Source organism: Papio anubis, chromosome 11 (genome assembly GCF_008728515.1).
Source record: "Papio anubis isolate 15944 chromosome 11, Panubis1.0, whole genome shotgun sequence".
NCBI classification, from domain to species: Eukaryota; Metazoa; Chordata; class Mammalia; order Primates; family Cercopithecidae; genus Papio; species Papio anubis.
In genome coordinates this window covers 68,123,534-68,149,838 of record NC_044986.1, presented here as the reverse complement: position 1 = coordinate 68,149,838, position 26,305 = coordinate 68,123,534, and the positions used below count along the sequence as shown (strand labels likewise).

The window sequence follows — 26,305 nt, the reverse complement described above, 5'->3', positions numbered from 1 at the left end:
CCATCTGTAAGACTTACCTATTTACACCACATCACTGCACTGGGTCTCCCGACAGTCCAGCACTGCGGGCTGGGCAGGTACTACTTTCCCGTTTCATAGGACGAAAGCCAAGTCCCAGAGAAGAAGTGACCAGTTCACAGTAAGACAGGATTGCAGGGACTCCCTGGATGGCTTGTGGCCCTGCCCAAGATGCTGCCAGTCTCCCAGGGATGGGCTGGGAAGAGGGGGCAGAGAGATGAGAGAGGAGGAGGCCTTTTGGCCACCTCCAGCCAGTCCTGTCTGTCTGGAGCTGAGAGGTGGAGCTCTAGCCACCGGCTCAACAAACCACAAGCTGGTCCTGGGGCCCCACACCTGCCCAGTCAGGACTCTTCAGGGCCTCTCCTTCTTTCTTGGCTTCCTCCAACTGGGGAAGAAGCCTGTCTTGTCTGAAGTCCATCTTCTGCCCATTTCTGCCATGCCCCACCTCCTGCAGGAGGGAGAGAAGGCCTTGGAGCTCAGGGGCGCTGCTACCCTTCCTCAGCACACTTCACCTCTTCCACTGCCCAGAGGACATGGAGCTAATAAATATAGGGACATATGCCCCATGCTGCAGGAGGCCAGGCTGGCTCCTCGCACATCCTAGGTACAACCTCTGCCAGCTGTTTCCCAAACACCTGCCACCGTCACAAGGATGGAACAGGCAAAGGGGTGTAGACAGTTGGATACAGGCCTTTCCCACTATCAGAACAGCATCCCAATGGGCACACGGTGGGGAGTATCAATCTGGGAAGAAGAGAAATAGCCAAGCCTCTTGTGCTTCAGAGGAGCAGGACCCCAATTCCCTGCACATCACACACGCCCCTCACTGCACTCCAGCCACAGGGCCTTTGCACATGCTGTTCTCTCCTCCAGGGTTTTTTTGTTTTGTTTTTGAGATAGGGCCTCACTCTGTTGTCCAGGCTGGAGTGCAGTGGATCATGGCTCACTGGAGTGCAGTGGATCATGACTCACTGGAGTCTCAACCTCCTGGGCTCAGGTGATCCTCTCAACTAAGCCTCCACAGTAGCTGGAACTAAAGGTGTATGCCACCATACCTGGCTAATTTTTTTTTTTCTTTTTGTGCAGAGTTGGGGTTTTGCCATGTTGCCCAGGCTGGTCTTGAACTCCTAGGCACAAGTGATCCACTTGCCTTGGTCTCCCAAAGTGTTGGGATTCCAGGCATGAGCCACTGTTCCCAGCCTCTTTTCTCCAATGTTATTCCCTATCTGCCTTCACCAGTTAATGCTTACTCAAATGCCACTTCCTTAGGGAAGCCTTCCTGGACCCCAGGCAAGGTCAGGTACCCTGTTAGAGGTTCTCGTAGCTCCCTGATCTCTCCATCACAGCAAGTAATACTCAATGTAAAGATTCATTTCGTACTTAGTCCAGCTTTCCTGTAAGACTGTAAACTTTATTATATTTGTTTATTTATTTGAGACAGAGTCTTACTCTGTCGCCCAGGCTGGAGTGCAGTGGTGCAATCTCGGCTCACTCCAAGCTCCGCCTCCCAGGTTCACGCCATTCTCCTGCCTCAGCCTCCCGAGTAGCTGGGACTACAGGCGCCAGCCACCACACCAGGCTAATTTTTTTTTTTTTTTTTGTATTTTTAGTAGAGACAGAGTTTCACCATGTTAGCCAGGATGGTCTCGATCTCCTGACCTCGTGATCTACCTGCCTCGGCCTCCCAAAGTGCAGGGATTACAGGTGTGAGCCACCGGGCCTGGCCGACTGTGAACTTTATAAGACTCACATCACCATGTGTCCTCAGGGCCATGTGCCTAGCACATAGCAGGTATTCAACAAACATTTATTGAATGAATGAATGAATAAATGATTAGATTACTCTTGCACCTCTTGTACTGCCCAGTAGTACTCACAAACCCTGCCAGGCCCCAGACACTGGCCAGGCTGCAGGGCTGCCCCAAGCCTAGCAGGGTCCCAGGATAAGACACTCCCTGGTCTTCTCATCTGACTTCTATTGCCAGCTCAGGAGGCAGGACTGGAAGGTGTGAATCACAGAGCAGCCTGCGATATGAGAGAGAACAAACCACACAACCTAGAGGATGGGGAGCCACCAGCATCATCCATGCATCAGCACAGGCACATACATGTACACACACGTGTGCACATATGTATGCATATAGTGTGTGCACATACCCAAATGCATGTAGTTGTAACATGCATGTGCACAGGCACACATGCACACTCACGTGTATATTACATACACATACCTCTGAGTATACACAGCCGCAAACACATGTACATGCACAGGCACAAAAAACATGCCTGCCTACACACACCCCCATACACATCCCACAAGCATACCTCACATGCCTGCCCACATATACACATATGCATCCCCGCACATCCTTCCTCTGTGTGATCACCCTTCAGAGCACATTCATCCTGAACCCTCCCTCCTTCCAGGGAGCCTTTCCTAATGGAGACGGCTCTGGGCTGCCTTGGTATTCCTGCTTCCCTGAGCAAAGTGCTCGAGTATCTCTGAAGCGGTTTCTCCATCACTGAAAACACACACAGCTCTGTCCCCGGAGCAGCTTAGGGCTCAGAGATGTGAAAATTCACCTGGTGGTGCCACAGGCCCTAAAAGTCTTGAGTGTCACGGAAGAACACACTGCTTGGAGCGACCCTGGGACCTGTCCCCACGGGTACCGCAGACAGCACTTTCCAGCTCCTCTCTTTACCCTCAGCTCTGAAGGTTGCTGAAAGGGCTAGGCTCAGTGGTCCCACATAGAACCTTCTGGATGGGCGGCCTCGTGGTTAAGAGCCTGTGGCTTGGGAAATGGAGTCGCTGTGTGAATCCAGTTTAGTCACTTACTAGCCCTGGGGCCCTGAGCAAGTTACTTAACTCCCCGAGCCTCATCTGTTTCCTCATCTGTAAAGTGAGAATAACAGCACCTACTTAACAGGTTAGAGATACAGTTGGCCCTTGAACAGCACATGTTTGAACTGTGTGGGTTCATTTACATGCAACATTTTTTTCAACCAAATTTGGATGGCAAATACAGTATTCCAGATATGCAAAATACCTGTATACATACAGAAGGTGGGCTTTTTGTACGTGTGGGTTCTGCCAGCACAGACTGTGTGCGTGGGGGTGTCCCCACTCTTTTCCTGCCACCAGTGGGAGCTCATTTTGCTGTAACTGGGGGCCATAAGGTCCAGGGAGCTGGGAGGTGAGAAAGTCTGGCCCTTCCACCCCTGCCAGGACACCTGGGCTGGTGGTGACAGCCCTTCCTATTCCAGTTTCCCCAAGCCATGTTAAATACCACCTTCCCCCAGGACAGGTGACTAGCCACTGAAACAGGGCCACGCCAGGATGGGGGCTGGGGACGCTCTGCTCCTGCCTTCAGTGCAAATTAAAACATTTCCTTTTCTTCATAATTTTTTTCCTGACACAACTGCCCATGAAACATTTTAATAACATCCCAGAAAAGGTCAGGGGGAAGGAATTTCACAGTCCCTGAGCAGGCAGCCATAACTTCAGCCCCTCTTATGGCAGAGGAGTGGAGAGATTGGGCTGACCCGGGTCTGAGCAGAGAGCTGCCGGGTGAGGGAGGCCAAGAGCAGGGCAGGGCAGTGTGGAGGTTGTGGCCAGGAAATACCTCGGGGAGACTGGGAGAGGAAGGGGGTTGGGTGGGTCACCCAGGATGCTTTTATATCCCGTTTACAGGAACAGAATTCCAGTTTAGTCACTACTAGCTCTGGGGCCCATTTTGCAGATGAGAAAATGAAGGCACTAAGAGTGGCATGGATAGGCCAGCACGTGGGGTCCCCACTGTCCCCCTGCAGGGCCTGAACTCCTTTAGGCATACAGTCCCGCTGTGAGAGCTGTTACCTGATGAAATGGGCCCTCACCCTTCATGGTTTCATAAACCCTGGGGCTGGGAGCTTGAGAAGGTGGTGGGTGAGGCTTGGATGAAGGAAGCCAGGAACCCCAGGAAGGCTGGCCGGATCTGCTCGTTCCGAGCGACTCACAGAGGAGGCTTAGCTCAGGCCCAGCAGCTGCCCCAGTTCTAGATAAAAACCTGGCATGAGGGGCTCGGCTCACATTCACCAAAGCCTGCTCCCCAGTGCCAGCCCCAAACTGGACTAGGCCTGACACAGCTGTCCTTGGCACCACCGACTGAGGGATGCCCCTTCTCACATTTCATATCTCCTCCCTGCTCCATAGGTTTTCCCCATCCCTTTCCAAGGACCATGGGAACTTGGGACTACAAAGTGAGGAAACTCTGTCCCAAGCAAGAACGCCAGGGAGGAATCCCCTGACACCCACTGAGCCTGGATCTGACACTAGAATTCTTTGCCGCATGGTCCCAGAGCTGCAGGGCACAGAGCCTCCCCTCCACTCCCTGAGGCCTCCAAGGCACAGGCTGTTGGCTGCCCTTTACCCAGTCCTTCGAAGGTGGGTGGTAGGTAAAGACACACACTTTGGGTCCAGAAGGCCAGAGCCTCTGGCACTTGCTCTCTGGCTGGGCACTGAGAGGCTGGAGGAGGGTCCAGGGGGCCTCAAGCACCTGGTGATTTATTGTAGGGAGTACCTTCGTGAAAGCTGGAGGAATCATGAGCTAGAGACGCGGGGGTTGGAGGAAACAGCTGCTGCAGAATTATTGTTTTCGTCTGACAGCCTGACTAGCTAAACATCTGTTTGAAATATTAATAACTGTCAGATGGGAAGGGCCTGGGGGCTCAGTGCAGTTTCACACCATCTGTCTGTAGAGTAAACACACTTCAGAGCGGGGTCTTGGTATCACAGGCAGTGTCTCTGCTTGGAGTGGGGAAGGAGCAAGAAATGGAAGCAAGGACTCTGGGGGCCCCAGGTGTGCAGGGAGGAGAAAGCAGTGAGTTAAACTCCATGACATTTATTGAGCACCGACTATGGGCAAGACTCTGAGCTTGTGTGGCACACATCTACCACTTGGATCTGCTTAGCATTCAATCCCTTGTCTTAGAATAGAAGCCCCTCCCCCATTCTCAGCCAGTGTGATTCGGGCGGGGCTGACCCCAACCCCTGGGTCCACTAGGGGGAGTGTGATCCCTCCCCGGCATACCAGAATCACGATTGGTTCCAGGATGGCCCAACCAACTGGGCTGATGAGAATCTGCTGGAATTACTGCAAAAGAATTTTTCCCACTAGGGTTGATAAATTGGTAAGAAGTCAGCCTAGATGTGCTGGTGCCCCTCTTTGCCAATACAAAAAAGCAGAACCTAGTGTTGAAGACCGAGCCCTGCTCAACTGAGTGCCTGGATGCAGCCACGCCTGAAATCACTTACACTTTTTATTTTATTTTTTATTTTTATTTTTGAGACAGAGTCTTGCTATGTCGCCCAGTCTGGAGTGCAGTGATGCAATCTCGACTCACTGCAACCTCCACCTCCTGGGTTCAAGCGATTCTCCTGCCTCAGCCTCCCTAGTAGCTGGGACTACAGGCACATGCCACCACACCTGGCTAATTTTTGTATTTTTAGTAGAGACGGGGTTTTGTCGTGTTGGCCAGGCTGGTCTCAAACTCCTGACCTCAAGTAATCCGCCCACCTTGGCTTCCCAAAGTGCTGGCATTACAAGCGTGAGCCACCGCGCCTGGCCTGAAATCACTTGTACTTTTGAGTTACGTGAGCCGATCCTTTTTTGCTTGAACTACTTAAGGGTTTCTGTCCCTTGCAAACAAGAGTACTGACAGATACAGATGACACTGGGAGGGCCCCTTGTCAAAGGACAAGTCCAGCCATGGGCAGCTAGGGATGCCCAGGCATCCCCCCGGAGCCCGTCCCTCTCTGGTGCCTATGCTCACATGGAGAGGTTCGCCCTTCTCAGAGATGGCCGGCACCTTCCCGCCCACTGGAGGGGGCTTCCAGGGCTCCTAGCCCACCCTCACTGAGTCTCTCTTGGGGAAAGATAGAAAATCAGTGTCCTCAGTCCAGTCTCGTCTCCCCCCAGGTTGGCTCATTTTCCATATCGCCGCCTAGACCAAGGGAGCCCCACCCTGAAGAGTCCAGAAACTTTATTTAATACACCAACAAACACAGCTCAGGGATTTGGGGGCGCCTCCTTCTCTGATTGCCCAGGTCCCTTGGACAAAATCCCTCTCGATGCCTTACCGCAGTCGGCCCCGGAGAGCTCAGTAGCCCTGTGGGAGAGCGGGGACTCACCAAGACTGTCAGCACAGAGGTCCCCACGGTGACGTTCTCGTACAGGCTGATGTTGTACAGTGGCTGGCTGAAGATGGGCCGGTTGTCATTTTCATTGATGAGAGTGATCTTCACCTTGGCATAGCCCACATGGTCAGGCACACTCTCATTGGCAAAGAGCTGGGTGTGCAGAACAGGGGCCCAGGTAAGCTCCCACATGTCCCCTCCCAGAGTCCTTGTCCCTATAAGTCCTATCCATGCCTTTGCCGGCCCCAGCCCAGATCACCTGTTAGAGTCTCTGCCCATCCCAGCTGTGTGCTACTGCGAACCCATCTGTCATTGCTCTAGGGATGGCCGCTGATTCTGCTAGGGCAGGAGGAGCTAGCAGGGGCTGATCTGGCAGGATATGGGCTACAGAAGCTCCTGATGGGAGTCTGGTAAAATTCCACTTAATTCCTGGACATATCCTTGTCCTTCTTGGAAAAGGGAGGCTCAGCCCAGCCCCTGCCATCTCTTGGAGGGCTTGTCTGAGTCAGATCCACAAGGGAAGATGGGCAGCAGTGGAAGGTGGGATCTAAGGCAATCTTCTACCTTACCCTTGCCTCCCCTGAAATCCACCCCCACCCTACTCCAAAATGCCAGTGAGTGTGGCCTTACATCAAAGTCGTAGCGGTCCACGGTCTCGTAGTCCAGTGGGATGGCCACCCGAATACGAATGTCCGCCTTCCCTTGGACGGAGGTTGGGGAGATGATGAAGTGGTGGGAGTTGTTCCCCACCAGATACACCTCAAACATGCTGTTCAGGCCCTGCGTCAAGAGTGCAGAAGAAGCCATCAGGAAGGGCACAGTGGCCGAAGCCCAGACCCAGATGGAGAAGCAGAGGCCCCTGGAGAGTGAGCCCGGAGCTGCCGTGGTTGGGGCGGTGGATGAGGTGCTGGGACAGAGCAGGGCTTTCCCAGCGCAGTTCCGAGACTCCATGACCTGCTCATGTCTAGGCCCTCTGGAAACCTCCTCTGGCTCTCTTTGCCTTCCTTGTGCTGTCGGATGCCCACAGTGTCCCCTCCAGGTGGTTTGGTTCACTTTCCATCTCCTGCTCCCTTTCTCTGCCCCAGTGACCCCAGCTGCGGAGGGACCGGCCAGCTGCACGACCCAGCAGCGACAAAGAAGAAGGAGGAGGAGAGAGGATGCGAGGGGAGTGGAGGGAAGAGAAGCGGTTAAGCGGCCACAACAGGCTAGGGCAGGATAGGACACAAGGGACGCAGATGCTGTTCTTCCCCTCCTCCTCTGGAACGTGTCCATCAGGGAGAACACTGGTTTGCTGACATGTGAAATGGGAATAACCCAGAGACTGAGTGGCAACGTGAACTGCCAGGGACCCCACACTGTGGCCAGTTGCAGGGGGGCCCTGGATCCCAGGCTGAGCACAGGGTGGCTACCCCTATCACATGTTCTCCCGTGTCCTGGAGGTCCTAGCCCGTCGTTTCAGGGAGGTGGGTGCCTCACTCAAGTTCAGGTGTTTCTGATTATTCTAACCAGGGCTGTGGCTCACAGAGCCCCTCAGATGCCACCTGACTCTCCTCACTCAAAGCATGTGACGTGACTGAAGTCTCCAGGTCAGCAGGAGGACATATGGCTGAAGGCGGGAGATTCAGCTTACTGACTCCCCTGAGGTCTGGCCTGCTCAGAAAGTGATTCTACTTCCTCTTCCTGCCTGCACTGGGGCAAGGGGATCACCTGCATCCCCAAACTCCCCTCCAACTGGGCAGGTAGCCTGTGATGTGTAAGAGCCTCCTCCTGACCCCTCTTGTAGGTGCCTAGTAGGTCATTGACCTTGGCTGTCAGTCCAGAGGCAGAAGCTCTGGCTTATGGTGCATAGCCCACCCCTAGCCCAGTGGCCAACTCAGCACGTCTGCACATGGGCCCTTTTCTCTTGAACCAGTGGCTGGCAAGGGAAGCCTACCCTCACTTCTTGGTTGCTTAGGGGATGTTGTGGGACTCCTCTCGGAAACCTGTTCCTGGTGAGAGGGGGCTGCCAGGTCACCCTGGCCCCAAAGACTCTCCATGGTCCAAGGGGATATTCCCTGAAAGGCTGGTTCCAATCCCACTCAGGGCAGAGGGGGAATGATCAGGAAATGATAAGCCCAGTGAAGCCTGAGAGTTCACAAGATTCATGGGCCCCTGGGGCTGCCCCCGAGATGCTCAAATGCACTTGTAGAGTGAATGCATGCTAATGTTTACCCATCAGTCTCCTGGGTTTTTCCCATTTTAGCAAACCGGCAAATGCCCTTGCTGCATTTAGACTTTTCTAAGAGGCTGGAGACAGGCCTGTGCCCTGTTCCTGGCACAGAGGTTTGGATGGAGAGGTGGAAGCTGAGCTCCCTGAACCCTCTCTTGCCAATTCTGGGGTCCAGGCAAGCCGCAGGGCTCCGGGGCCTCAGCCCAAAGCGGCTCCCCAGGGGATGTGGGGGCAAGGCTCCTCTGGGCCTGTCGAGCTGTGGAGGTTGCAGCGCTCTCTGTTGTGGAATGCGTCCCGTCAGATGGAAGGGACCAATTAAATGCCCGAAGGGGCATTAATAGCTGAAGCCAGCAGGGTGTGACAGCTTTGAACAGGTGACACCAACTCCTCTCCTTCCCCTGAACCTTCGATCCCTCAACCACAAGAGCTGGGGGCCTGAGAGGGTGGGGGAGGCAGAGCTGTGCCCTTTTCAAAGCCCCCTCCCCACTGTGCCCACCATGAGCCCTCCCCAAGCCCAACCCCTGCCCTTCCGAGGCTCACTTACCAAATTCTGTCAGTGGGAGTCGGTCAGTCAAAGGATATGGAGACAGACAGAGGGAGCCGGAGAGGTATGGAGAGGAGGAAGAAACCAGAGAGAAAAGGCGGTGAGACCCTGGGTCATGGGAGGGGAGGGACCCCGGGACCACACCCTAGAGGAGCAACTGTCCCCGGCCTCTGATGGGCTATAGCTTCTGGGGTCTGGAGGAGGCGTATTGTGTGAGTGTGCACACGCGTGTGCTGGGGAGTAGAGAAGAGGGACAAGCGTGGGACCCAGAAGGAAGAGGCTCAAGGGCACGAAGGGTGATGAGGTGAGAGGAGGAGGCAAGGGCTCCTGTCTCCCTGATCTCTGCCCACTCTCATCCAGAAGGCCTCAGTGTAGGCTGGGATGGGAGGGGCCATCCCTATATCCTACATCCCCGGAGCCTGGATAAAATCCCTGCAGGAAACAGCACCAAACACTGCCATGTTTTGATTTTCCTAACATAAAAAATGTCAGAGACATGATGAGCAGAGGCATGGCAAATTTTCCAGATGTTAAAAGTGGAAGAGGCACACACGCCTCTCCCATTCCCCCTGAGCCCAGGTACCGATGAACCTCCCAGGGCAGCCACCACACCCCATTCCTGGGTCTCTTTCCCCAGGAAATCCATGCCTATATGAGCATTATGGGTACATGCCACCCTGCTGTGACACTAACAGCATGCTATGCACATTGCTCTGTGTTCAATATTTTCACTTAGAACTACATCTTGGTGATTGGTCCATAACTGTGCATGTAGATGATGATGCGAATGAGGACGCTAATAACATAGCACCTACTCTTGGTCAGGCACTATTCTAAACACTTCGTAAGCACCAAGTATTTGCTTCGTTTTCCTTAATGGCTGCAGAGCACTTGCATCACTGGGTTACAGTTCCCTCTGTGATTATTCTGGAATGTCGGTAGCCCCTTGAGGCTGTAGACCATGCCTCAGGCGGTGAAGATTCCCCAGCAGACCATGACACACAGTGGGTGCTCAGGAAGTCACTGGGCTCCAGCAGCTCTTCCTGTGTGTTACTGCTGCTCCTCCCATGGGCCCCTCCAGTGGAATTGAGTTCACAGAGGTTGACTGAGCAGCCCATGGTTGCATAGGGAGCTGGTGGCAGAGTGGGGGATAAGAAGCTGGGCCCAGGCCGGGCGTGGTGGCCCACACCTGTAATCCCAGCATGTTGGGAAGCGGAGGTGGGTGGATGACTTGAGGTCAGGAGTTCAAGACCAGCCTGGCCAACATGGTGAAACCCCATCTCTACAAAAATACAAAAAAATTAGCCGGGCATGGTGGCACACGCCTGTAATCCCAGTTACTCAGGAGGCTGAGACAGGAGAATCGCTTGAACCCAGGAGGCGGAGGTTGGAGTGAGCTGAGATCATGCCATTGCACTCCAGCCTGGGCGACAGAGTGAGACTTCATCTAAAAAAAAAAAAAAAAAAGAAAAGAAAAAAGAAAAAGAGAAAAAGAGAAAAAGAGGCAAAGAGGCTGGGCCAGCTCCTGGGCCAGTGGACCTTCCCACAACCCCACGCTGCTGTCCCAGCCAAGGAAGTAGAGCTCAGGTCTGATGCAGGCATTCCCCAGTGACGGCTGAGTCTACAGTGTGAAATGTACTGGCCATGCAGTCAGCAATGTTAGTTACCAGAGCAAACTGAGATGTACCATCTGAGCACTCCAGGGCCCAGTCTAAGGGGAGGACAAGCAGGGGAGGTTGCCCCAAGAAGGGGAGTTCTGAGCTGTTGTTAGGAACGAAGGAAGGTATTATTATTACTATTATTATTTAGATGGAATTTTGCTCTGTTGCCCAGGCCGGAGTGCAGTGGTGCGATCTCGGTTCACTGCAACCTCCACTTCCCAGGTTCAAGCGATTCTCACACCTCAACCTCCTGAGTAGCTGAGACTACAGGTGCATGCCACAATGCCTGGCCAATTTTTGTGTGTGTATATACATATATATTGTTTCTTTGGTAGAGACGGGGTTTCACCTGTTGGCCAGGCTGGTCTCAAACTCCTGACCTCAAATGATCTGCCCACCTTGGCCTCCCAAAGTGCTGGGATTACAGGCATGAGGCACTGTGTCTGGTGGGAAGGTATTATTTTTGGACTCTTTTGGACTGGCAGAAAAGGGATTCCGGGTGGAGACAGTAGCTTTAAACACAGAGTTCTTGATCTTTACAAGTCTCAGAATCACCTGCAGATTGCTCTCCCATTCTCCTTCCTCCCCCGGGAATTCCTGATTCTGTAGGCCTGGGTTGGGGCCTGTGACTGCATTTCTAACCAGGTTCCAGGCGATGCTGATGCTGATCTGAAGCCACCCTTTGAGGAGCACTGTCCTAAGTAAAGGCATGGAGTGTGGAGAGAATCATCAGTGACTTATTATTTGCAGAGAGTCTATGTCAAGAAGCTTGGAGTCCCAGGCAGATGCCCACCCGAGGATGGCATGATTTCCATGAGCAAGAAGAAGCCACTCTAAGCTCTGTAGCAGGTGAGAGGGAGGTGACCTTGCAGCCACATGCAGGTCATACTGGTGCTGCCCTCCTCACCCTAAATGCACATCAGAATCACCAGTGGAGTTCTGAAAAGAAATGCAGATGCCCAGAGCCAGTGTGTCATCATCTCTGGGGACTGGGAAAAGCTACATTTTTCCGACGCTCCCCAGGGAACCACATTGCGCAGCCAGGGTTGGGAAGACATCACTGGGCAGGGAGAGTAGCTCTGAGGCACCTATAGGAGTTGAGAAAGAGGTGAGCAGTTGGAGAGGCATAGAGGGGTAGTTCTCCACCGGCCACATATCAAAATTACCTGGGGAGCTTTAAAATACCCCCTGCCTATGCTGCACCCTAGACCATGGAGACCAGATTGGGGGAGGGGGTGGAAGCACAGGCATCTGCATTCTGTAAAGCTCTCCAATTATTCATTCCAAAGTGTATCCAGGGATGAGAACTACAAGGGTAAAACAGTGGTTCTCCAAGTGTGGTCCTGGGACCACAGCATCAGCATCACCTGGAGCTTGTTAGAAATGCAAAACTGGGGCCATGCCCAGATCTTCTAAGTCAGAAACTCTAGAGTTGGGCTGCTTACTGTTTTCTTTCTTGCTGCTGCTCTTTTCCTTCCCTCTTCCTTCCGCTTCCTTCCTTCTTCCTTCCTTCCTTCCTTCCTTCCTTCCTTCCTTCCTTCTTCTTTCCCTCCTCCCTCCCTCCCTCTTTCCTTCCTTCCTTCCCTGTCTCTCTCTCTTTCTTTCTTTCAAAACTTTCAGGCAGGGGAGTCTTGCTGGGATTTGCCCAGGCTGTGGAGTGCAATGCGTGATCTCAGCTCACCACAACCTCAGCCTCCTGGGTCCTCAGTCCAGCGATTCTCCTGCCCTCAGTCTCCAGTAAGCTGGGATTACAGGTAGCGTGCCACCGCATGCAGGGGAGTCTTGTATTTTTAGTAGAGACAGAAGTTCCTGCATGTTGAATGGGGCGTTGTTGAATTCCTGACCTCGTGATCTGCCCGCCTCAGCCTCCCAAAGTGCTGGGATTACAGGCAGGAGCCACCGCACCCAGACCGGGCCCAGCACTGTTTTAACAAGCCCCTCAGGCATTCTGATGCTCACTAATGTCTGAGAACCATTGTGATAGAGTGATGCTGGGAAGAAGCAAGACCGAACTGAAGAGAACTGGCCTGTAAGGTACGGTGGATGAGCAGAGAAGGCTTAGGAAGAACCATGTGTCGGCTGAGGCGGCACCAATCGTGTGCAGGCTGAGGTCAAAAGTGAGGGACTGAAAAGATGGTGTGAGCTCAGTGATGTCTGAGCTTAAAGATGCCTGGAAGATGGTGTGAGCTCAGTGTAGCTTCTGGTTAACTACCTGGTGAGGCAGGAGCACCCAGAGGGGACAAGCCCTCGGGACAGCTTCCTGACCCCTTTAGGAGAATTCTTCGGGTCTCAATGAATGAGACTTGCTCCCTTCTCCTTGATCTGCTGCCAGGGGCTGGAAAATCTCACTCGGGCCAGACACTGCAGTGGTCAGGACACATGTCCTGAGACCCTCAGGATCACCTACTGACCAAGTCCTCTAAAATGCTCAGCCTGTTCCTTCCAGAACTTTACCAGCTGGCCAATGCCTGCTTGGTCTGGATTTGTGACTGTGAGCCCTCAGGATGGGTGTGTGTGAGAGAGATATTCCAGTTTGCTAAGTTGATGCAAAACTCGTACTGATCGCAGTCCTGTGCTTCTGAGCCGTTTATGACAACAGCTTCCATTTGCAAAGCCCAGCTACCATAGAGGCGTCACACACCTTAACCAGAATCCACACAATGGCTCATAGACAGCATCAGTCCACTCCTTTTCTTGGAGAAAGAAACTGGGGCCAGAAAAGGTAAGTGTTCCAGCCACACAGCAGCCAAGGAAGGCTTGGAACTCAAGTTTGCCCCCACCCTCCCCTCGCAGTCAGAGCTCTTAACCACCCAGCTCTCCTGGCCCTCCCACTACAGAACACTGCTCCAAGTGCGATGCCAGGAGCTGGCATAGTGAACCCCTCCCTGTGCCACACGTGGCAGAAGGATGCCCACAAGCACCTCAGCTCAGGGCAGGGCACGAAGCCCAGACTAGAGGAGGGCATACCCCCCTCCCTGCTCCTGCTAGGCCTTCTCCATGCCCTTGTCCCACAGGGAGCTAGGGTAGGTACTGCCTTCATGGGATGGAGGTGTGGAGGACGCTGGAGGGGCTCTTGGAGCTGCAAAGGGGCGATTTCGTTGGAAGGGAGATAAAGAAAAACATCAAAAGGAGCCCTAGTGTGTGTGGAGAGGAGCCTGTGGATTAAATTATCCTCCAGCTGAGAGAGGTGATGAGAAGGCTGATAGCGCCCACTGCGGGTCTGGGAGCTGAGCCACCACAGGCTGGGGAGCTGGCAGCTGCCCGTGGGGAGGCCGAGGCGACAGCTTAGCTTTATTTATTTCTTGGGAGGGGAAGGACACATGAAATCTCTCCTGGCTCCCTGCCAGTTCCTCTCCATGTGGCTCCTGCACTTTGCTCCTGAGGCTGCAGCCTTTCTACCCCCACGAGGGCAGCGCCTTATCAGCGGCTGCCAGGAGCGCTGCCCCCCAACTTCCCTAGGCCTTGCCCTCCCTGCCTCCCACTCTTGGAGGTGGGGGATAGCTTCGAGAAGGGTCAGAGGAGCCACTGCTCCCTCCAGGTCTCTGAAATCGGAGGGGCAGATTTCAGGCTGGCCCTGCCGTCGGGCTGGGTGGCCTGACTTCTGAGCATGGCTTTCCTTGGTCATCACCTGAGGGCTCGCAGCACTGGCACATCCCTCTGCAGGTGGCCTGGGCCCCCAAAGAGAGGAAGGCCTGAGCCGGCCTCCAGGCTCCCTCCTGCACATGAGGCCTGCAGATGCCTCCTTTGTCTCTCTGGCTCTTGCCTGGCCCTCCCCATCCTGAGGCACTGCCCTGCTATTGCTCACACCAGCTTGCCTCTCCAGGATGTTTGTCTCTCTCTGCCATCAGTCAGGGTGGCCCCTGGGTTAGGGACCCAGTGGCATGATGCAGTGTTAAGACAGCACAGTTCAATGTTGAGGAACAGGCTGGGTCACTTCCTAGCTGTGTGACTTTAGACAACTCACTTCCTCTCCTGAAGCCTCAATGTCCTCATCTGTGAAGTGGGGAGGGTAAGCACACCTCACAGAATTGAATGAAAACAGTATCGTTTCTCTGCTCCCCCATGTTTTATAAGCATGTGAATTGTGTTTTTCTGACTAAGTCAGGAAATTCCCTATGGCAGGGACCTTGTATGTTCTTTTCTTTGTACCTCAAATGCTAGGGGACCGTCACCCAACCCCGTAAACTACAATGTGCCCTTGGAGGAGACCTTAATTCCTTTTCACGGAAGAGGAAGGACCAGGGTCATGTGAAGGCAGGGTGGACTCAGGAGCCACAGCAAGGACCAAGGCCACCTTTATGTTTGGGGTCGGGGGTTAGGGGGATGCTGGGGCAAGATAAAGGGCCAGGGCTCTCACGAGGCACCCGGGGAGTTCTGGGTGGTGGTCTGGTGTGACACCCTCAGCCTAAGCTGGATTGGGGTTGGGAATCTGGAGTGCAGAGTGGGGCCCCCAGAGTCAGTGCCACCCTCACCGAAACCAACCCTGTCCCGAACTCAGGTCTGCCAGGGAAGAGCCCCATGACCTGAGCTTCCAGGGTGTAGAACCTTGGAAGCCACAACATCCGGAGTTGAGTCTAGGCTCAGGCACTGCCTTTTACAGCTGTGTGATTTTTGCATACACGATTTTATACCCTTGAGCCTCTATTTCCTCATCTGTAAAATGGGAAGAATGCAGCCTACTTGATAGGGTTACTGTGGGTGAGCTGCCAAATTTTGGTTAAGCATCTGGGATGGAATAAGTGTTCAATAGAGGAGAACTATTATTGTTCTAGGAGTAGTGGGGGTAGGAGAGGAGGCATCCCCAGGAAGGAGCTGATTTCTAAACCATGGCCAGAAATGAGAGGAGGAGGCAGAGAAGGGCAAAGGCTTGGGTGTGTGCAGGGGTGACGGGACCCACCAGTCCCACCCTGGGCGTGGGGCTGCAGGTCTCCTTCCTTCCTCGGCTGTACCTTCTGTTGGTCTGATCCATACCATTGAGCAGCAGAAAATAAAAGTCCATAGAATATGTATTCTTTATCCTTCTTTGTCCATGCTTTCACTTAATTCACCCCAATCAGATATGGCAAAGTGGACCTCAGCAGGAGGCAGCCCTCTCCTTCTGCCTTCAACTCAAAGCCAGCTGCTTCTCCCTCCAACCCCTACACTAAGGGGGATGCCAAGTTTCTCTGCCCACTGAGATGCCAGGATACAGAGGGCAGTGGAGGGAGCCTGGCAGAGGACACTGTTTCCATTTCTGACTCCACCTCAACCCCCTGCACCCAACAAGCCCATGTCACATGGTGGGTGGCTCCACCGGCTCTGCCCTGCTGCCTCTTTCCTCTCTGCCCTCCAGGCCTGCCCCGCCACCCATGGCTCCAGGCCTCCGTTTCTCCACTGTGGGAGTAGAGTACCTCTTGGGCCTGCATCAAGGTGAAGGATGTCGCCCTCATTTCAGGCTTTCATCCTCCCGCCTATGTCCCCTCCCCAAGCTCCTCTGTGGCTTGGCCCTTGAGCACCATGGGCCTCCGATCTCCCACATGGGAAGCTTGGATGGGGTGATCCTCTAAGGTGATCTTTTTTTTTCTTTGAGACAGAGTCTCAATCCATCACCCAGGCTGGAGTGCAGTTGATACAAACTGCTCACTGCAGCCTCAATCTGCTGGGCTCAAGCAACCCTCCCAAGTAGCTGGGACCACATGTGTGCACCACTATGCCCAGTGGATGTTTTTTATTTTTGTAGAGACAGGGTCTCCCTAAGTTGCCCAGGATGGTCTTGAACTCCTGGGCTCAAGCCATCCTCCCGCCTCAGTTTCCCAAAGTGCTGGGATTACAGGTGTGAGCTACTGCACCCAGCCCACTGTGCTCTTCCAACTGCTTTCCATGCCTCCAGCCTGAGCTGTCTCTCCTGCTCCCCTGATTCTCCCTCCTCCCCTCTCTCCTTGCCTTCTCTTGTGACTGCTTTGCTTGTTTCTCTCTTTATCTCACCCTCATTTCTTCTCATCTGCTGGAGATGGAATGCTTGTGTCCCCCTCCCCAAAATTCATGTTGAACTACTAACCCCCAGGGAGGGCAGGGCCTTTGGGAGGTGATTAGGTCATGAGGGCAGAGTCCTCATGAAAGGGATTAGTGCCCTTATAAAAGGGACCCCAGAGCAACTCTTGCCCCCCAGCCATGTGGGGACACAGTGGGAAGATGGCCATCTGTGAACTAGGAAGCAGGTCCTCACCAGACACCACATCTACTGGACCCTTGATCTTGCACTTCCCAGCCTCCAGAACCGAGACAAATAAGTTTGTTGTTTACAAGCCACCTGTCAACGGCGGTTTGTTACAGCAGCCTGTGCAGACTAAGACAGCCTCTCTTCTCTCTCTCCTCTTCCTTTCCTTCTTCTATCCCTCTTCTTTCTCTTTCCTCCCCTTCTTGACCTCTCACCTTCCTCTTTCCAATCTCTCCCTCTCCAACTGCCTCCTTCCCCGTCTTGCCGTGCCTCTCTCCCCTTCCCATCCCTCTCAGACAGCCTCCCCTCCCTTCTCTCCGCAGGTTATCTGCTGAATTCCACACACGCCTGCACAGACGGGATCAATCCGAGGCTGCCTTGCCTTCAGCTTATCTCTGCTCCAAATGATTGATTTTTCCTCTTTAAGGGTAATTTGCTGGTGAATTCCATGTATTGCAAAAACCCTTGTGAAATCTAATTCAATCCGATTGGCAGCTGGCACTTTGGGGGAAGAATACCACAGCGCCATCATTTTCGCCACAGATGTGTGTATTATCTGTCTATAGACGAAGGCATGAGGCAGGCAGGTCCTCCTCACCTGCACGTGCAGACATCCCCCCACTCCCTCTGATCGGCCCTGAAGCCAGCCTCCATTCTCCTGGGAAAAGAATTATAATGTGCGTTGGGTACTTGCATTAAGGCAAATGAGGGGCAGGTGCTTTTGAATGATATTTTCCTAATTTGCAGCCCACTGACCCAGTGTACTATGGGAATCTTATAGTTCCAAAGCCTAGCTACACTTTACCACCTGTCTGTACCCACTCCTGTTCCTGGACACAGACTTTTAACTCCCGGGACCCAGCCAAGCCCATGTCACATGGTTCATAGCTCAGCCTTGCTGTCTCTTTCTCTTCTGTATTCCAGGCCCTGGGCCTCTAGGGACTAGAGCAGTCAGCCCAGAGGGTACTCCCTGAAATAAAGTGGCCTTAGAGGGGCTAGGTAGGAGAGCGAGGCTCCCCTCAATAGTGCCCATGGGTAGGGCCAAAGGGCAAGCTTTATGTGGAAATCGGGGGACACACGGTCCTTTCCAGTTCTGCAGATGGAGCAGCTGCTGCTGCTACAGCCACCTGGACTGGTAATTCATGTGCAAAGGACAGAGGAAACCACAGAGGATTTATGTGGCCTGAGTTCTTAACTCAAGGACACCATGCTCTACCCCACAGGCCCCCACGATCCCAGGGGAGCCAGGCCATGTCCTCTTCTCCCTTCCTCCAGCATGGGCTCTGTTTGGAAGGCACCTGCCCCACTTGGAAAACTCAGCAATCCCTTCCTTGTGGCCCTGTCTTGCAACCCTGGGCAAGCCTCCCAGCCCCGGTGGCCATGTTTCCAACTTCAAGGTCTGCCATTCTGATCAGAATCTGCCAATGTGAACCTCACTGCTCTACCTGGCCTCAACCCCTTTCCACATTCCACTGGCAAACTCTGCACCCGAGTTTTGGCTGGGGTTGGGGCAGGAGGCTAAAGCGGGGTGCAAGTGTTCTCAGAGATGCATGAAGAAGAGTCCAAAATGCAGGGGAAAGGGACGTGTGCACCCAGGTCTGTCCCAAGCCCAGGACTGTCCTGCCTCTCCTTCTGGGGCCCCTTCTGGGAAGAATCACAGGGCCTGAGGGGCAGGGCTGCAGAGAGGGAGTACCTGCTGGCCTCACCAGCCTCCTGGGTCTCCAGCCCTCTGCTTTCTGGCCAGGCCCTCTAGAGGCCTCCAGGCAGGAAGCAGGGAGGGCCAGGGTGCAGAGCTGGGAACTGGCTCTCCCACTTAGCAGCTGCCTGGCTCTGTCTATTTCCCATGCTAAAATGATTTCCCTCTTCCCACAGAGAGAGAAATGTGTGGCCGGGCAAGAAATCTAAATGCCTTATGGAAATCAGGAGGGTACACTGCCACAGCTGCTAATCACACCGCTTTGTATTCCACCGCCTCTCCTCCAACAGTGAGTCTACCTTTCCTTCATGTCTGGGTGGCAGAGAGGGAGCTGAGAAGAGTGGAGGGGACAGGAGAGGAGGAGAGAGGCCTGGCATTGGCCTGCTTTGTGACCTCGTGCAAACTGTTTGCCCTCTCTGGGCTGCCTTTCTACATCAGGGGTCCCACCGTCACAGGAGGCCATGAACTTGGTGTCCTGGAACCCTGGGAGCCAATAAGGAGCAGGTAATTTCATCTCCCTCTCCTTTCTAGTCCTCTTCCAAGGGAGCTGCCCAGCCTTGGGTCCTCTTCCCAGTGAACAAAGACATCACAAATGTCTTCAGGAATAGGTTCTGGGCTGGGACAGGGTGCTGGGCTCCGGGTAGAGGGGTGACCATCCCTGGTGACAGTCCTGTGTGGCACTCAGCTGCCTCAGGCAGGGCTTCTCAGGCCTGCACAGGGCCCTTCCTACTTGACACACTCCCTATCTTTGGGGTGTGGGGCGTGTATGTGTATTGGCCATATTGTTGCTACGGGTGAATGGACGAAGGGATAAAGGCATGAATGAATGAGTTGCATGTGTTTGTTTATCTGCTGTGGATGTGTGAGTGTGAGAAAAAAAAATCAGAAGATAGAGACAGACACAGAGAAGGAAGGATGGTGCTAAGGTTTGAATGTCTCCCCCCAAAATTCACATTGAAACTTAATCATCAATGTGGCAGTATTGAGAGGTGGGGCCTTTAAGAGGTGATTGGATCATGAGGGCTCTGCACCCATGAATGGACTAATCCGTTCATGGATTAGTGGATTAATGAGTTAATGGATGAATGGATTATCCCGGGAGGGGGGCTCGTGGCTTTATAAGAGGAAGAGAGACCTGAGCTACGCAGAGCATGCTCAGCAATCTCACTGTGCGAGATGCCCTGCACCACCCCGAGACTCTGCAGAGTCCGCACCAGCAAGAGGGGCCTCACCAGATGCAGCCCCCTGACCTTGGACTTTTCAGCCTCCATAGCTGCAAGAAATAAATTTTGTTTCTTAAGTTACTCAGTTTCAGTTATTCTGTTATAAGCAACACAAAATGGACTAAGACACGTGGGAAGGAGGGTGAGAGACAGAGAGACAGGGAGAGAGGATCAGATTCAAAGACAGACTAACAGAGGGAAAGAGAGGGCATGCAAAGGTGGTGCAGGGTGTTCAGGTGAGGAGCTATACTGAGGTAAAGATGGGACCAGGATGGCCTGGCCGCTGCACAGCAGGGTGATGGCAGATGGTGGCAGCTCCCATCTTTTTATCCATCTAGCCCCTCCCTCAGCCTGCCCTTTTGAGCTTCTGTCACTCCCATTGCTGGAACTCTAAACTGAAGCCTCATCTCAACCCATGCCTTTCCTACAGACCCCACATCTAAGCAGGCTTGACCCCTCACCAGGTCCCCACCCCCACTGGTGCTCTCTGTCATTGCCCACTGGTACCACCCCCACTCTCCATGTGTCCAGATTAATCAACCTAAAGCACAGCTCTGAGTATATCACTTATGCTCAAGGACTATCTATGGCTGCCAATTGTCTGCTGAATTAGATTGAATCTCACAGCAGCATTCAAGGCCCTCTAACTGGCCTTTCTAGCTGTATAGGAGGGTGCGAATTACACACTTGCTGATTTAATGACAGTGGAGAGAAGGATGGGGCTATCTTGGTCTAGAAGCCCACCAGTGCTGTTGCTCATGCTACTGCCTCTCACTTCATCCTTTTTGGGGGATGGGTGTGGGAGGGTATTCCATAATTTATAGTTTTTCTTAATTAACATGTTATAAAGTTGACTTTTTTGGTATATAGTTCTATGAATTTTAACACATGCATGGATTCTTGTTGCCTATCCCCTCCAACCAGGACACAGAACAGACCCACCACCGCCAACACTTCCTTGTCCCAACTCTTTACAGGGACCCCTCTCCCACCCCTAGCCACCTCTGACCTGTTCTCTGTTCCTGTAAGTTTGTCTTTTTGAGAATGTCATGGAATTATGCAGCACAGGGCTTTAGCGAGTGGCTTCTTTTAGCACAATGCCTTTGAGATTCCTCTGATTCTCAATTCCCTTTAGTGATCTATTTATTTAAGCACAGTCTGTCCCTGTAGGACTATTTAGCATATCTGAGCGATCCGCAGAGCTAGGGAGGAGACCTCTGGCATCCCTCTAAGAAGGTTGGCCACCTGGTGTGCAAGAGGAGGGCTTTGGAGGCAGGAGGGAGAAGGGGGCTAAATGGATTAAGAAAAAGAAAAATCCTGGTAGGCCTGCTCTGTAAATGCTAGTAGGTTTGGACACTCCCTAATGAGGGCTATCACAACAAGGCAATATGCCAAAAACAGAAATGGACTAAGATACGCTTGCTAATTTGCCACTACTGAAAGACATTAGGGCTGCCTCCAAGTCTTCTGAGTCCTGCCTCTGTTCCTGCACACTCCACTCCCTCCTTTGCCTCAATCTTCCTCCTGTCCTCAGTGCTCCCTCTTGCTCCTCTTCCCCTTCCCTTGGGGGTGGCTCCTCAGTCATCCTCATCTCCCCTAAAGTGAAGCATCAGGGTGTCCTAGGGCTGCCCAGCCCCCACCCTCCTCTCTCCTCTATCCACACCCCTTTCCCAAGTGAACCCAGCTAGACCAGTGGATTTATTTATTCATTCATTTGTTTTAAGTAGAGTTGGGGTCTTGCTCTGTTGCCCAGGCTGGAGTGCAGTGGTATGATCACAGTTCACTGCAGCCTTAATCTCCTGGGCTCAAGCAGTCTTGCTGCCTCAGCTCCCCAGCAGCTAGGATTACAAGTGTGCGCCATCATGCCTAGCTAATTTTTTTTTGTTTTTGTAGAGATGGGGGTCTCACTATGTTGCCCAGGCTGGTCTCCAACTCCTGGGCTCACATGATCCTCCTGCCTTGGCCTCCCAAAGTGCTGGGATTACAGGTGTGGGCCACCGTGCTGGCCACCGGTGGTTTTAAATACAATCTGGGTGTCGGCAACACTTTCATTCCCACCTCCAGCCTGGATCCACGTGGTGGTAGCTGGAGATCTAGAGGCTCCTGAGAGCCAATGGTCGGATTTCTAGAATCTGGGAGAGCCAACAGAGACCACGCCAGTAGCTTGAGATCGGCCATCGAGGAACATTGACACCACAGAGATTACTAAATGCTATGAGGCAGCCCCTTACCGACACCCAGGCCCCAGAGCTGCTCGCTAGGTATCTACCAGCACAGCCCAGGCGCCTTCTTGGCGTCTCCATCTGGATGTCTAACAAGCATGTCAAACGTAACACGCTGAAAGCTAACCTATGGATTCTATCATCCCCTCACCAAATCGACTACTTTCCCGTATCAGGAAGTAAGAACTTCACTTTTCTAACTGCTCAGGCCAAACACCTTGTGCAGTCACTCTTAACTCCCTCCCTCCCCTCCCCGTATTGGCAAATCTCACTGACTCTCCCCTCAAAACAGATCCAGCAGCTGACCACTCCTCAGCCTCCACAGGCCCCGTCTGAATGATAGCAGTCACTCCTAGGAAAGGCCCCTGCCCCTCAGGGTCTATTCACTACCCCCACCCCTGGCGGACACAGCATCCTTTTAAAAATTTTTTTAGGTTCAGTGCAATGGCTCATGCCAGTAATCCCAGCACTTTGGGTGGCCAAGGCAGGATGGTCTCATGAGGTTAGCCAACGTAGTGAGGTCCCATCTCTACAAAAAGTTTAAAAATTAGCTGGGCACAGTGGCATGTGCCGTAGTCCCAGCTACTGGGGAGGCTGAGGTGGAAGGATCACTTGAGCCCAGGAGGTCGAGAGTGCAGTGAGCTGTAATTACACCACTGCATTGCAGCCTGGGTGACAGAGTGATATGCTGTCTGTCTCAAAATAAAACAAAAAAAAGTTTAAAAAATGGAGATAAAATTCATATAACATAAAAGTCACCATTTTAGCCATTTGATAGTGTATAATTCAGCATTTTTACTACATTCACTAGGTTGTACAACCACTACTCCCTCTATCTAGTTCCAAAACATTTTCGTCTCCCCTACAAATGAAGCTTTGTTCCCATTAAGCATCCCATTTCTCTCCCCCGGCCCTTGGCAACCACTAATCTGCTTCCTGTCTCTAGATTTGCCTCTTCTGGACGTTTCCTGCACACAAAATCACCCACCGAGTGGCCTTTTGTATGGCTGCTGCATGGAGGCATCATATTCAGTTTCTCCATTTGGCAGCGGATGGACGGAAGTTGGGTGTCTTCCACCATGCGTCCTCCCGAAACTTCACACCTGTCACATCACTGCCTGCCTGCTCCCCTCAGGTGGCTTCCCATCTCATTCCTGTGAGAGCAAAGCCCTGACCACAGCCCTGGGCCTCTCCAACCTCGTCTCTCAGCCCCTGGGCCTCCTGCTGCAGAGCCACTGCACCTGCCCTTCCCTCTGCCTGAACACTCTTCCGCCAGATATCCAGAGTCTGTGCCCTCTCACTTCATCCAGGCCTGTCAAGGCCTCCTCTGACCATTCTACCCCTCCCAGGATTCCCTTAATCCCCTTACCCGGCTTTCTTTTTCTCCATGGCTCTTCTCACCACCTGACATCATATGCATCTGTTTGTTTCTTTGGTCTTCCATCCTTGGAAGCTTAGCTGCCCAAGGGCTGAATTTGGTGTATTCCTGAAGAATCGATGCCAGAACACATCTGACATCCAGGAGGTGTTCAACAAATATTTGTTGAATGAATGAAGGAATGAGCTGATCCCGCCTCCCACTCAACGTGTACATCCCTCAGGGTATCTCTTCCTTGTTCCTGCCTGAGGCCCGTGGCCGCCTGCTATCTGCGTGCTTCGCTAGCCACCAGGCATCTCTTCCCATGCTCTGTGACCTTCCCTAAAACATTTCCTCCCTGAGCCTCGTTTTGCCCATGTGAAAAGAGCAAATATATCATCCATGTGTCGATGCTAGCGCTAGTCAGAACCAGGGAGGGGAAAACGTGCTCTGCACCTTGCAACCTGGGATGTAAACCTATGACAACTTCCATGTTGAAAATTTTATCTCAGGCCGGGTGCGGTGGCTCACGCCTGTAATCTCAACACTTTGGGAGGCCGAGGCAGGCGGATCACTTGAGGTCAGGAGTTCAAGACCAGCCTGGTGGACATGGTGAAACCCCATCTCTACTAAACATACAAAAACGAGCCGGGCGTGGTGATGGGTGCCTGTAATCCCAACTACTCGGGAGGCTGAGGCAGGAAAGTCACTTGAACCAGGAGGTGGAGATTGGAGCGAGCCGAGCTTGTGCCACTGCACTTCAGCATGGGTGACAGAGGGACACTCTGTCTCAAAAAGAAAAAAAAAATTATCTCACTCTCAATTCCTTTGTAATGAATTCCTTTTTAACAGATGGAGAAACTGAGGCCTGGAGAGGAAGAAGGGAGGATCTTCCCTAAGCCTGCATGGACAGAGTGAGAGCACAGCTGTAATATCTTGCCTTGCCATGAAATGCCCTGCCTCTCCCTCTGCCCTGCACCCAGCCCCATCCCTGCACCATTCTCCCCTTTCAGGGGACAGAGTTAGTAGGCAAGCAGAGCCCAGCATGGGCTGGGGAGGAGGCTCCCGCGCTCCTGGTGGCCCACTCTTGCCACAGCTGCCCAGCAGGAATCTGCGGTTCCTGTTACTTATTGATTAGGACATTTCACGGCCCATGATGGTGATGGGTTGAGACACACAGGCACAACTCCCAGCCGAGCTGTGCTTACCGCAGACTTGTTCAAAACAGGGGGAAAACAGGACACACCTGTTACTGTTAGGGGTATGAGGTGGGGTGGCCAATGGGGCAGGCAGAGGGAGCATGGGAGGTTCCAGGGTGAAACTGGGCTCACTGGCACCCACAGCAAAGGGGCACCAGAGAGGGCACAAGCCAGCCAAGAGGTGCCGGGGAGAGGAAGAGGCACGGAGAAGAAAGTTTGCCAGCTCTGCTTCTGATTCCCATGGGGATCTTCAGGAAGCCCCGCAACTGTTTTGAGGGAGCGTGACTCCATGGGTAAAATGATTCTCACTACTTCCCATGGTGCCAGCCCTGCTCAGGAGTGTGGGTGGCGGAGGGTGTGGGGAAGGAGCCTGCCAGGGAGGCATGTGAGAGGGGACCAAGTCCCCAAATCCAACATGAAAGATGAACTCCAGCCGTTAGAGGGGGCTCTGGGCTGGGAGCTGCGGGAACTGGCGTGGGGAGGAGGTGAAGGGTGGGCACTGGCACGGCGGCTGCCACACAGGCCTTGCTTCACACCCCCTGCCGGGGTACGGGGCTTGGTGTAAACAGCATGCTAATTAGATTTACGAAGAGATTAAATTAGGAGCTGTCTGAATCATGGCAAAGGACACTCTCTGGTCCCCAGGGAGGCTGGAGCTTAGCCCACTGGGAGGAAGCACGCCATAGGATGCAGCCTGGACAGAAAAATCTTAATAATCATCACCATCACAATAAGATCCTCAGTGAAGGCAAGTGGGGAGAAATTAATGGGAAAAGGCACAATCTGGGCTGTCCGCTCCCTCTAGCTTCTCTTCCAGAATGGCTTTGCTCTGAAGTCAACAGATATTTTCCTGGAGAGACTAAATCTTGGGGGAGGAACTCTAGAATGTGAGCTGAAGCTGTGAGACAACCAAGGCCTTGCAAACGGACCCCTTTGCCTGCTGCCAGGGCAGAGGATGGGGGAACAGAGATGTGGAGAGGTGCTCACCGGGGCCACAGGAATCCCAGGTACCAGGCGTGCCGACATTGCTTTGCGTGAATGCTCAACCCTTGCTACAAAGTCAAAGTCACCAGAGAACCTTTTCAAAATAAGAGCAGCCAGGATAGGCTTCCTGGCTTCCAGCATGGGGCGAGGCAATGAAGACCCCCACTTCTCTGCATGTCTTGCCTTGGTTGCTCCCTGGACAAGGGCCCTCTAACCCCTCTCTGCTTTACTCCATTGATGAAATCACAAGCTGGTGAAAAGTACAGAATGTTGGAGGCAATCCATCCAGTTCCTTTTTCCAGCCAGAACCCAGTTACCTCCTTCATGGAGGAGAAAGAAAGGTCTGGAAAATAGGACAATTGTACACCCGAGAGTGCGACCCTGCATCTATCTGCCCCACGGGATGCTGGCAGCCTGCCCCCTTCTTTCCCTCACCTCTCTTCACTGCTTCTAGAGTTTGGTTTCTACTTCAAGTTGCTTAGGAGATGGAAAAACAGAGGTCCATGCCCTGGGTCACACCAGCAGGTGGGGAGAGTTTAGAGCAGCTGCACCTACTCTCCGGGGTGCCAAGAATGTGCATTGACTGGGTCTCTCCCACCGAGCAGATGCTGGGGTGTAGATTTCTGGGGCTCAGTTGAACAGTGGCCTGGAGGGTCCAGAGCTGGAAAAGGGACCCTCAGCTGAACACGTGACATGGAGCCACGGGTCTTGTCTCCTCCCTGCTCCCACCCTGTCCATCCTCATACTGTGTGCAGCTAAGGATGCCAGCTCTAAGAACTAGCAGACGCCAGCCCTGCAGTAAAGGCCCGAGTTGGGAGCTA

General features: G+C 53.2%; 1 protein-coding gene across 10 annotated transcripts in view; it reads right to left on the bottom strand.

Annotated features, from left to right (window-relative positions):
• Positions 1-26,305, bottom strand: part of CDH23 (cadherin related 23) — a 419,373-nt gene that overhangs the window by 162,350 nt on the left and 230,718 nt on the right. For 9 of the 10 annotated variants that reach the window (XM_021943382.2, XM_021943384.2, XM_031652259.1 and 6 more), the window contains 3 exons: positions 8,947-8,952; positions 6,824-6,973; positions 6,188-6,346 (listed from right to left, as the gene is read on the bottom strand). In XM_021943382.2, coding sequence (XP_021799074.2) covers positions 6,188-6,346; positions 6,824-6,973; positions 8,947-8,952 — 315 coding nt within the window. The remainder of the gene's footprint in view (positions 1-6,187; positions 6,347-6,823; positions 6,974-8,946; positions 8,953-26,305) is intronic. The other variant, XM_021943383.2, reaches the window with a different exon arrangement.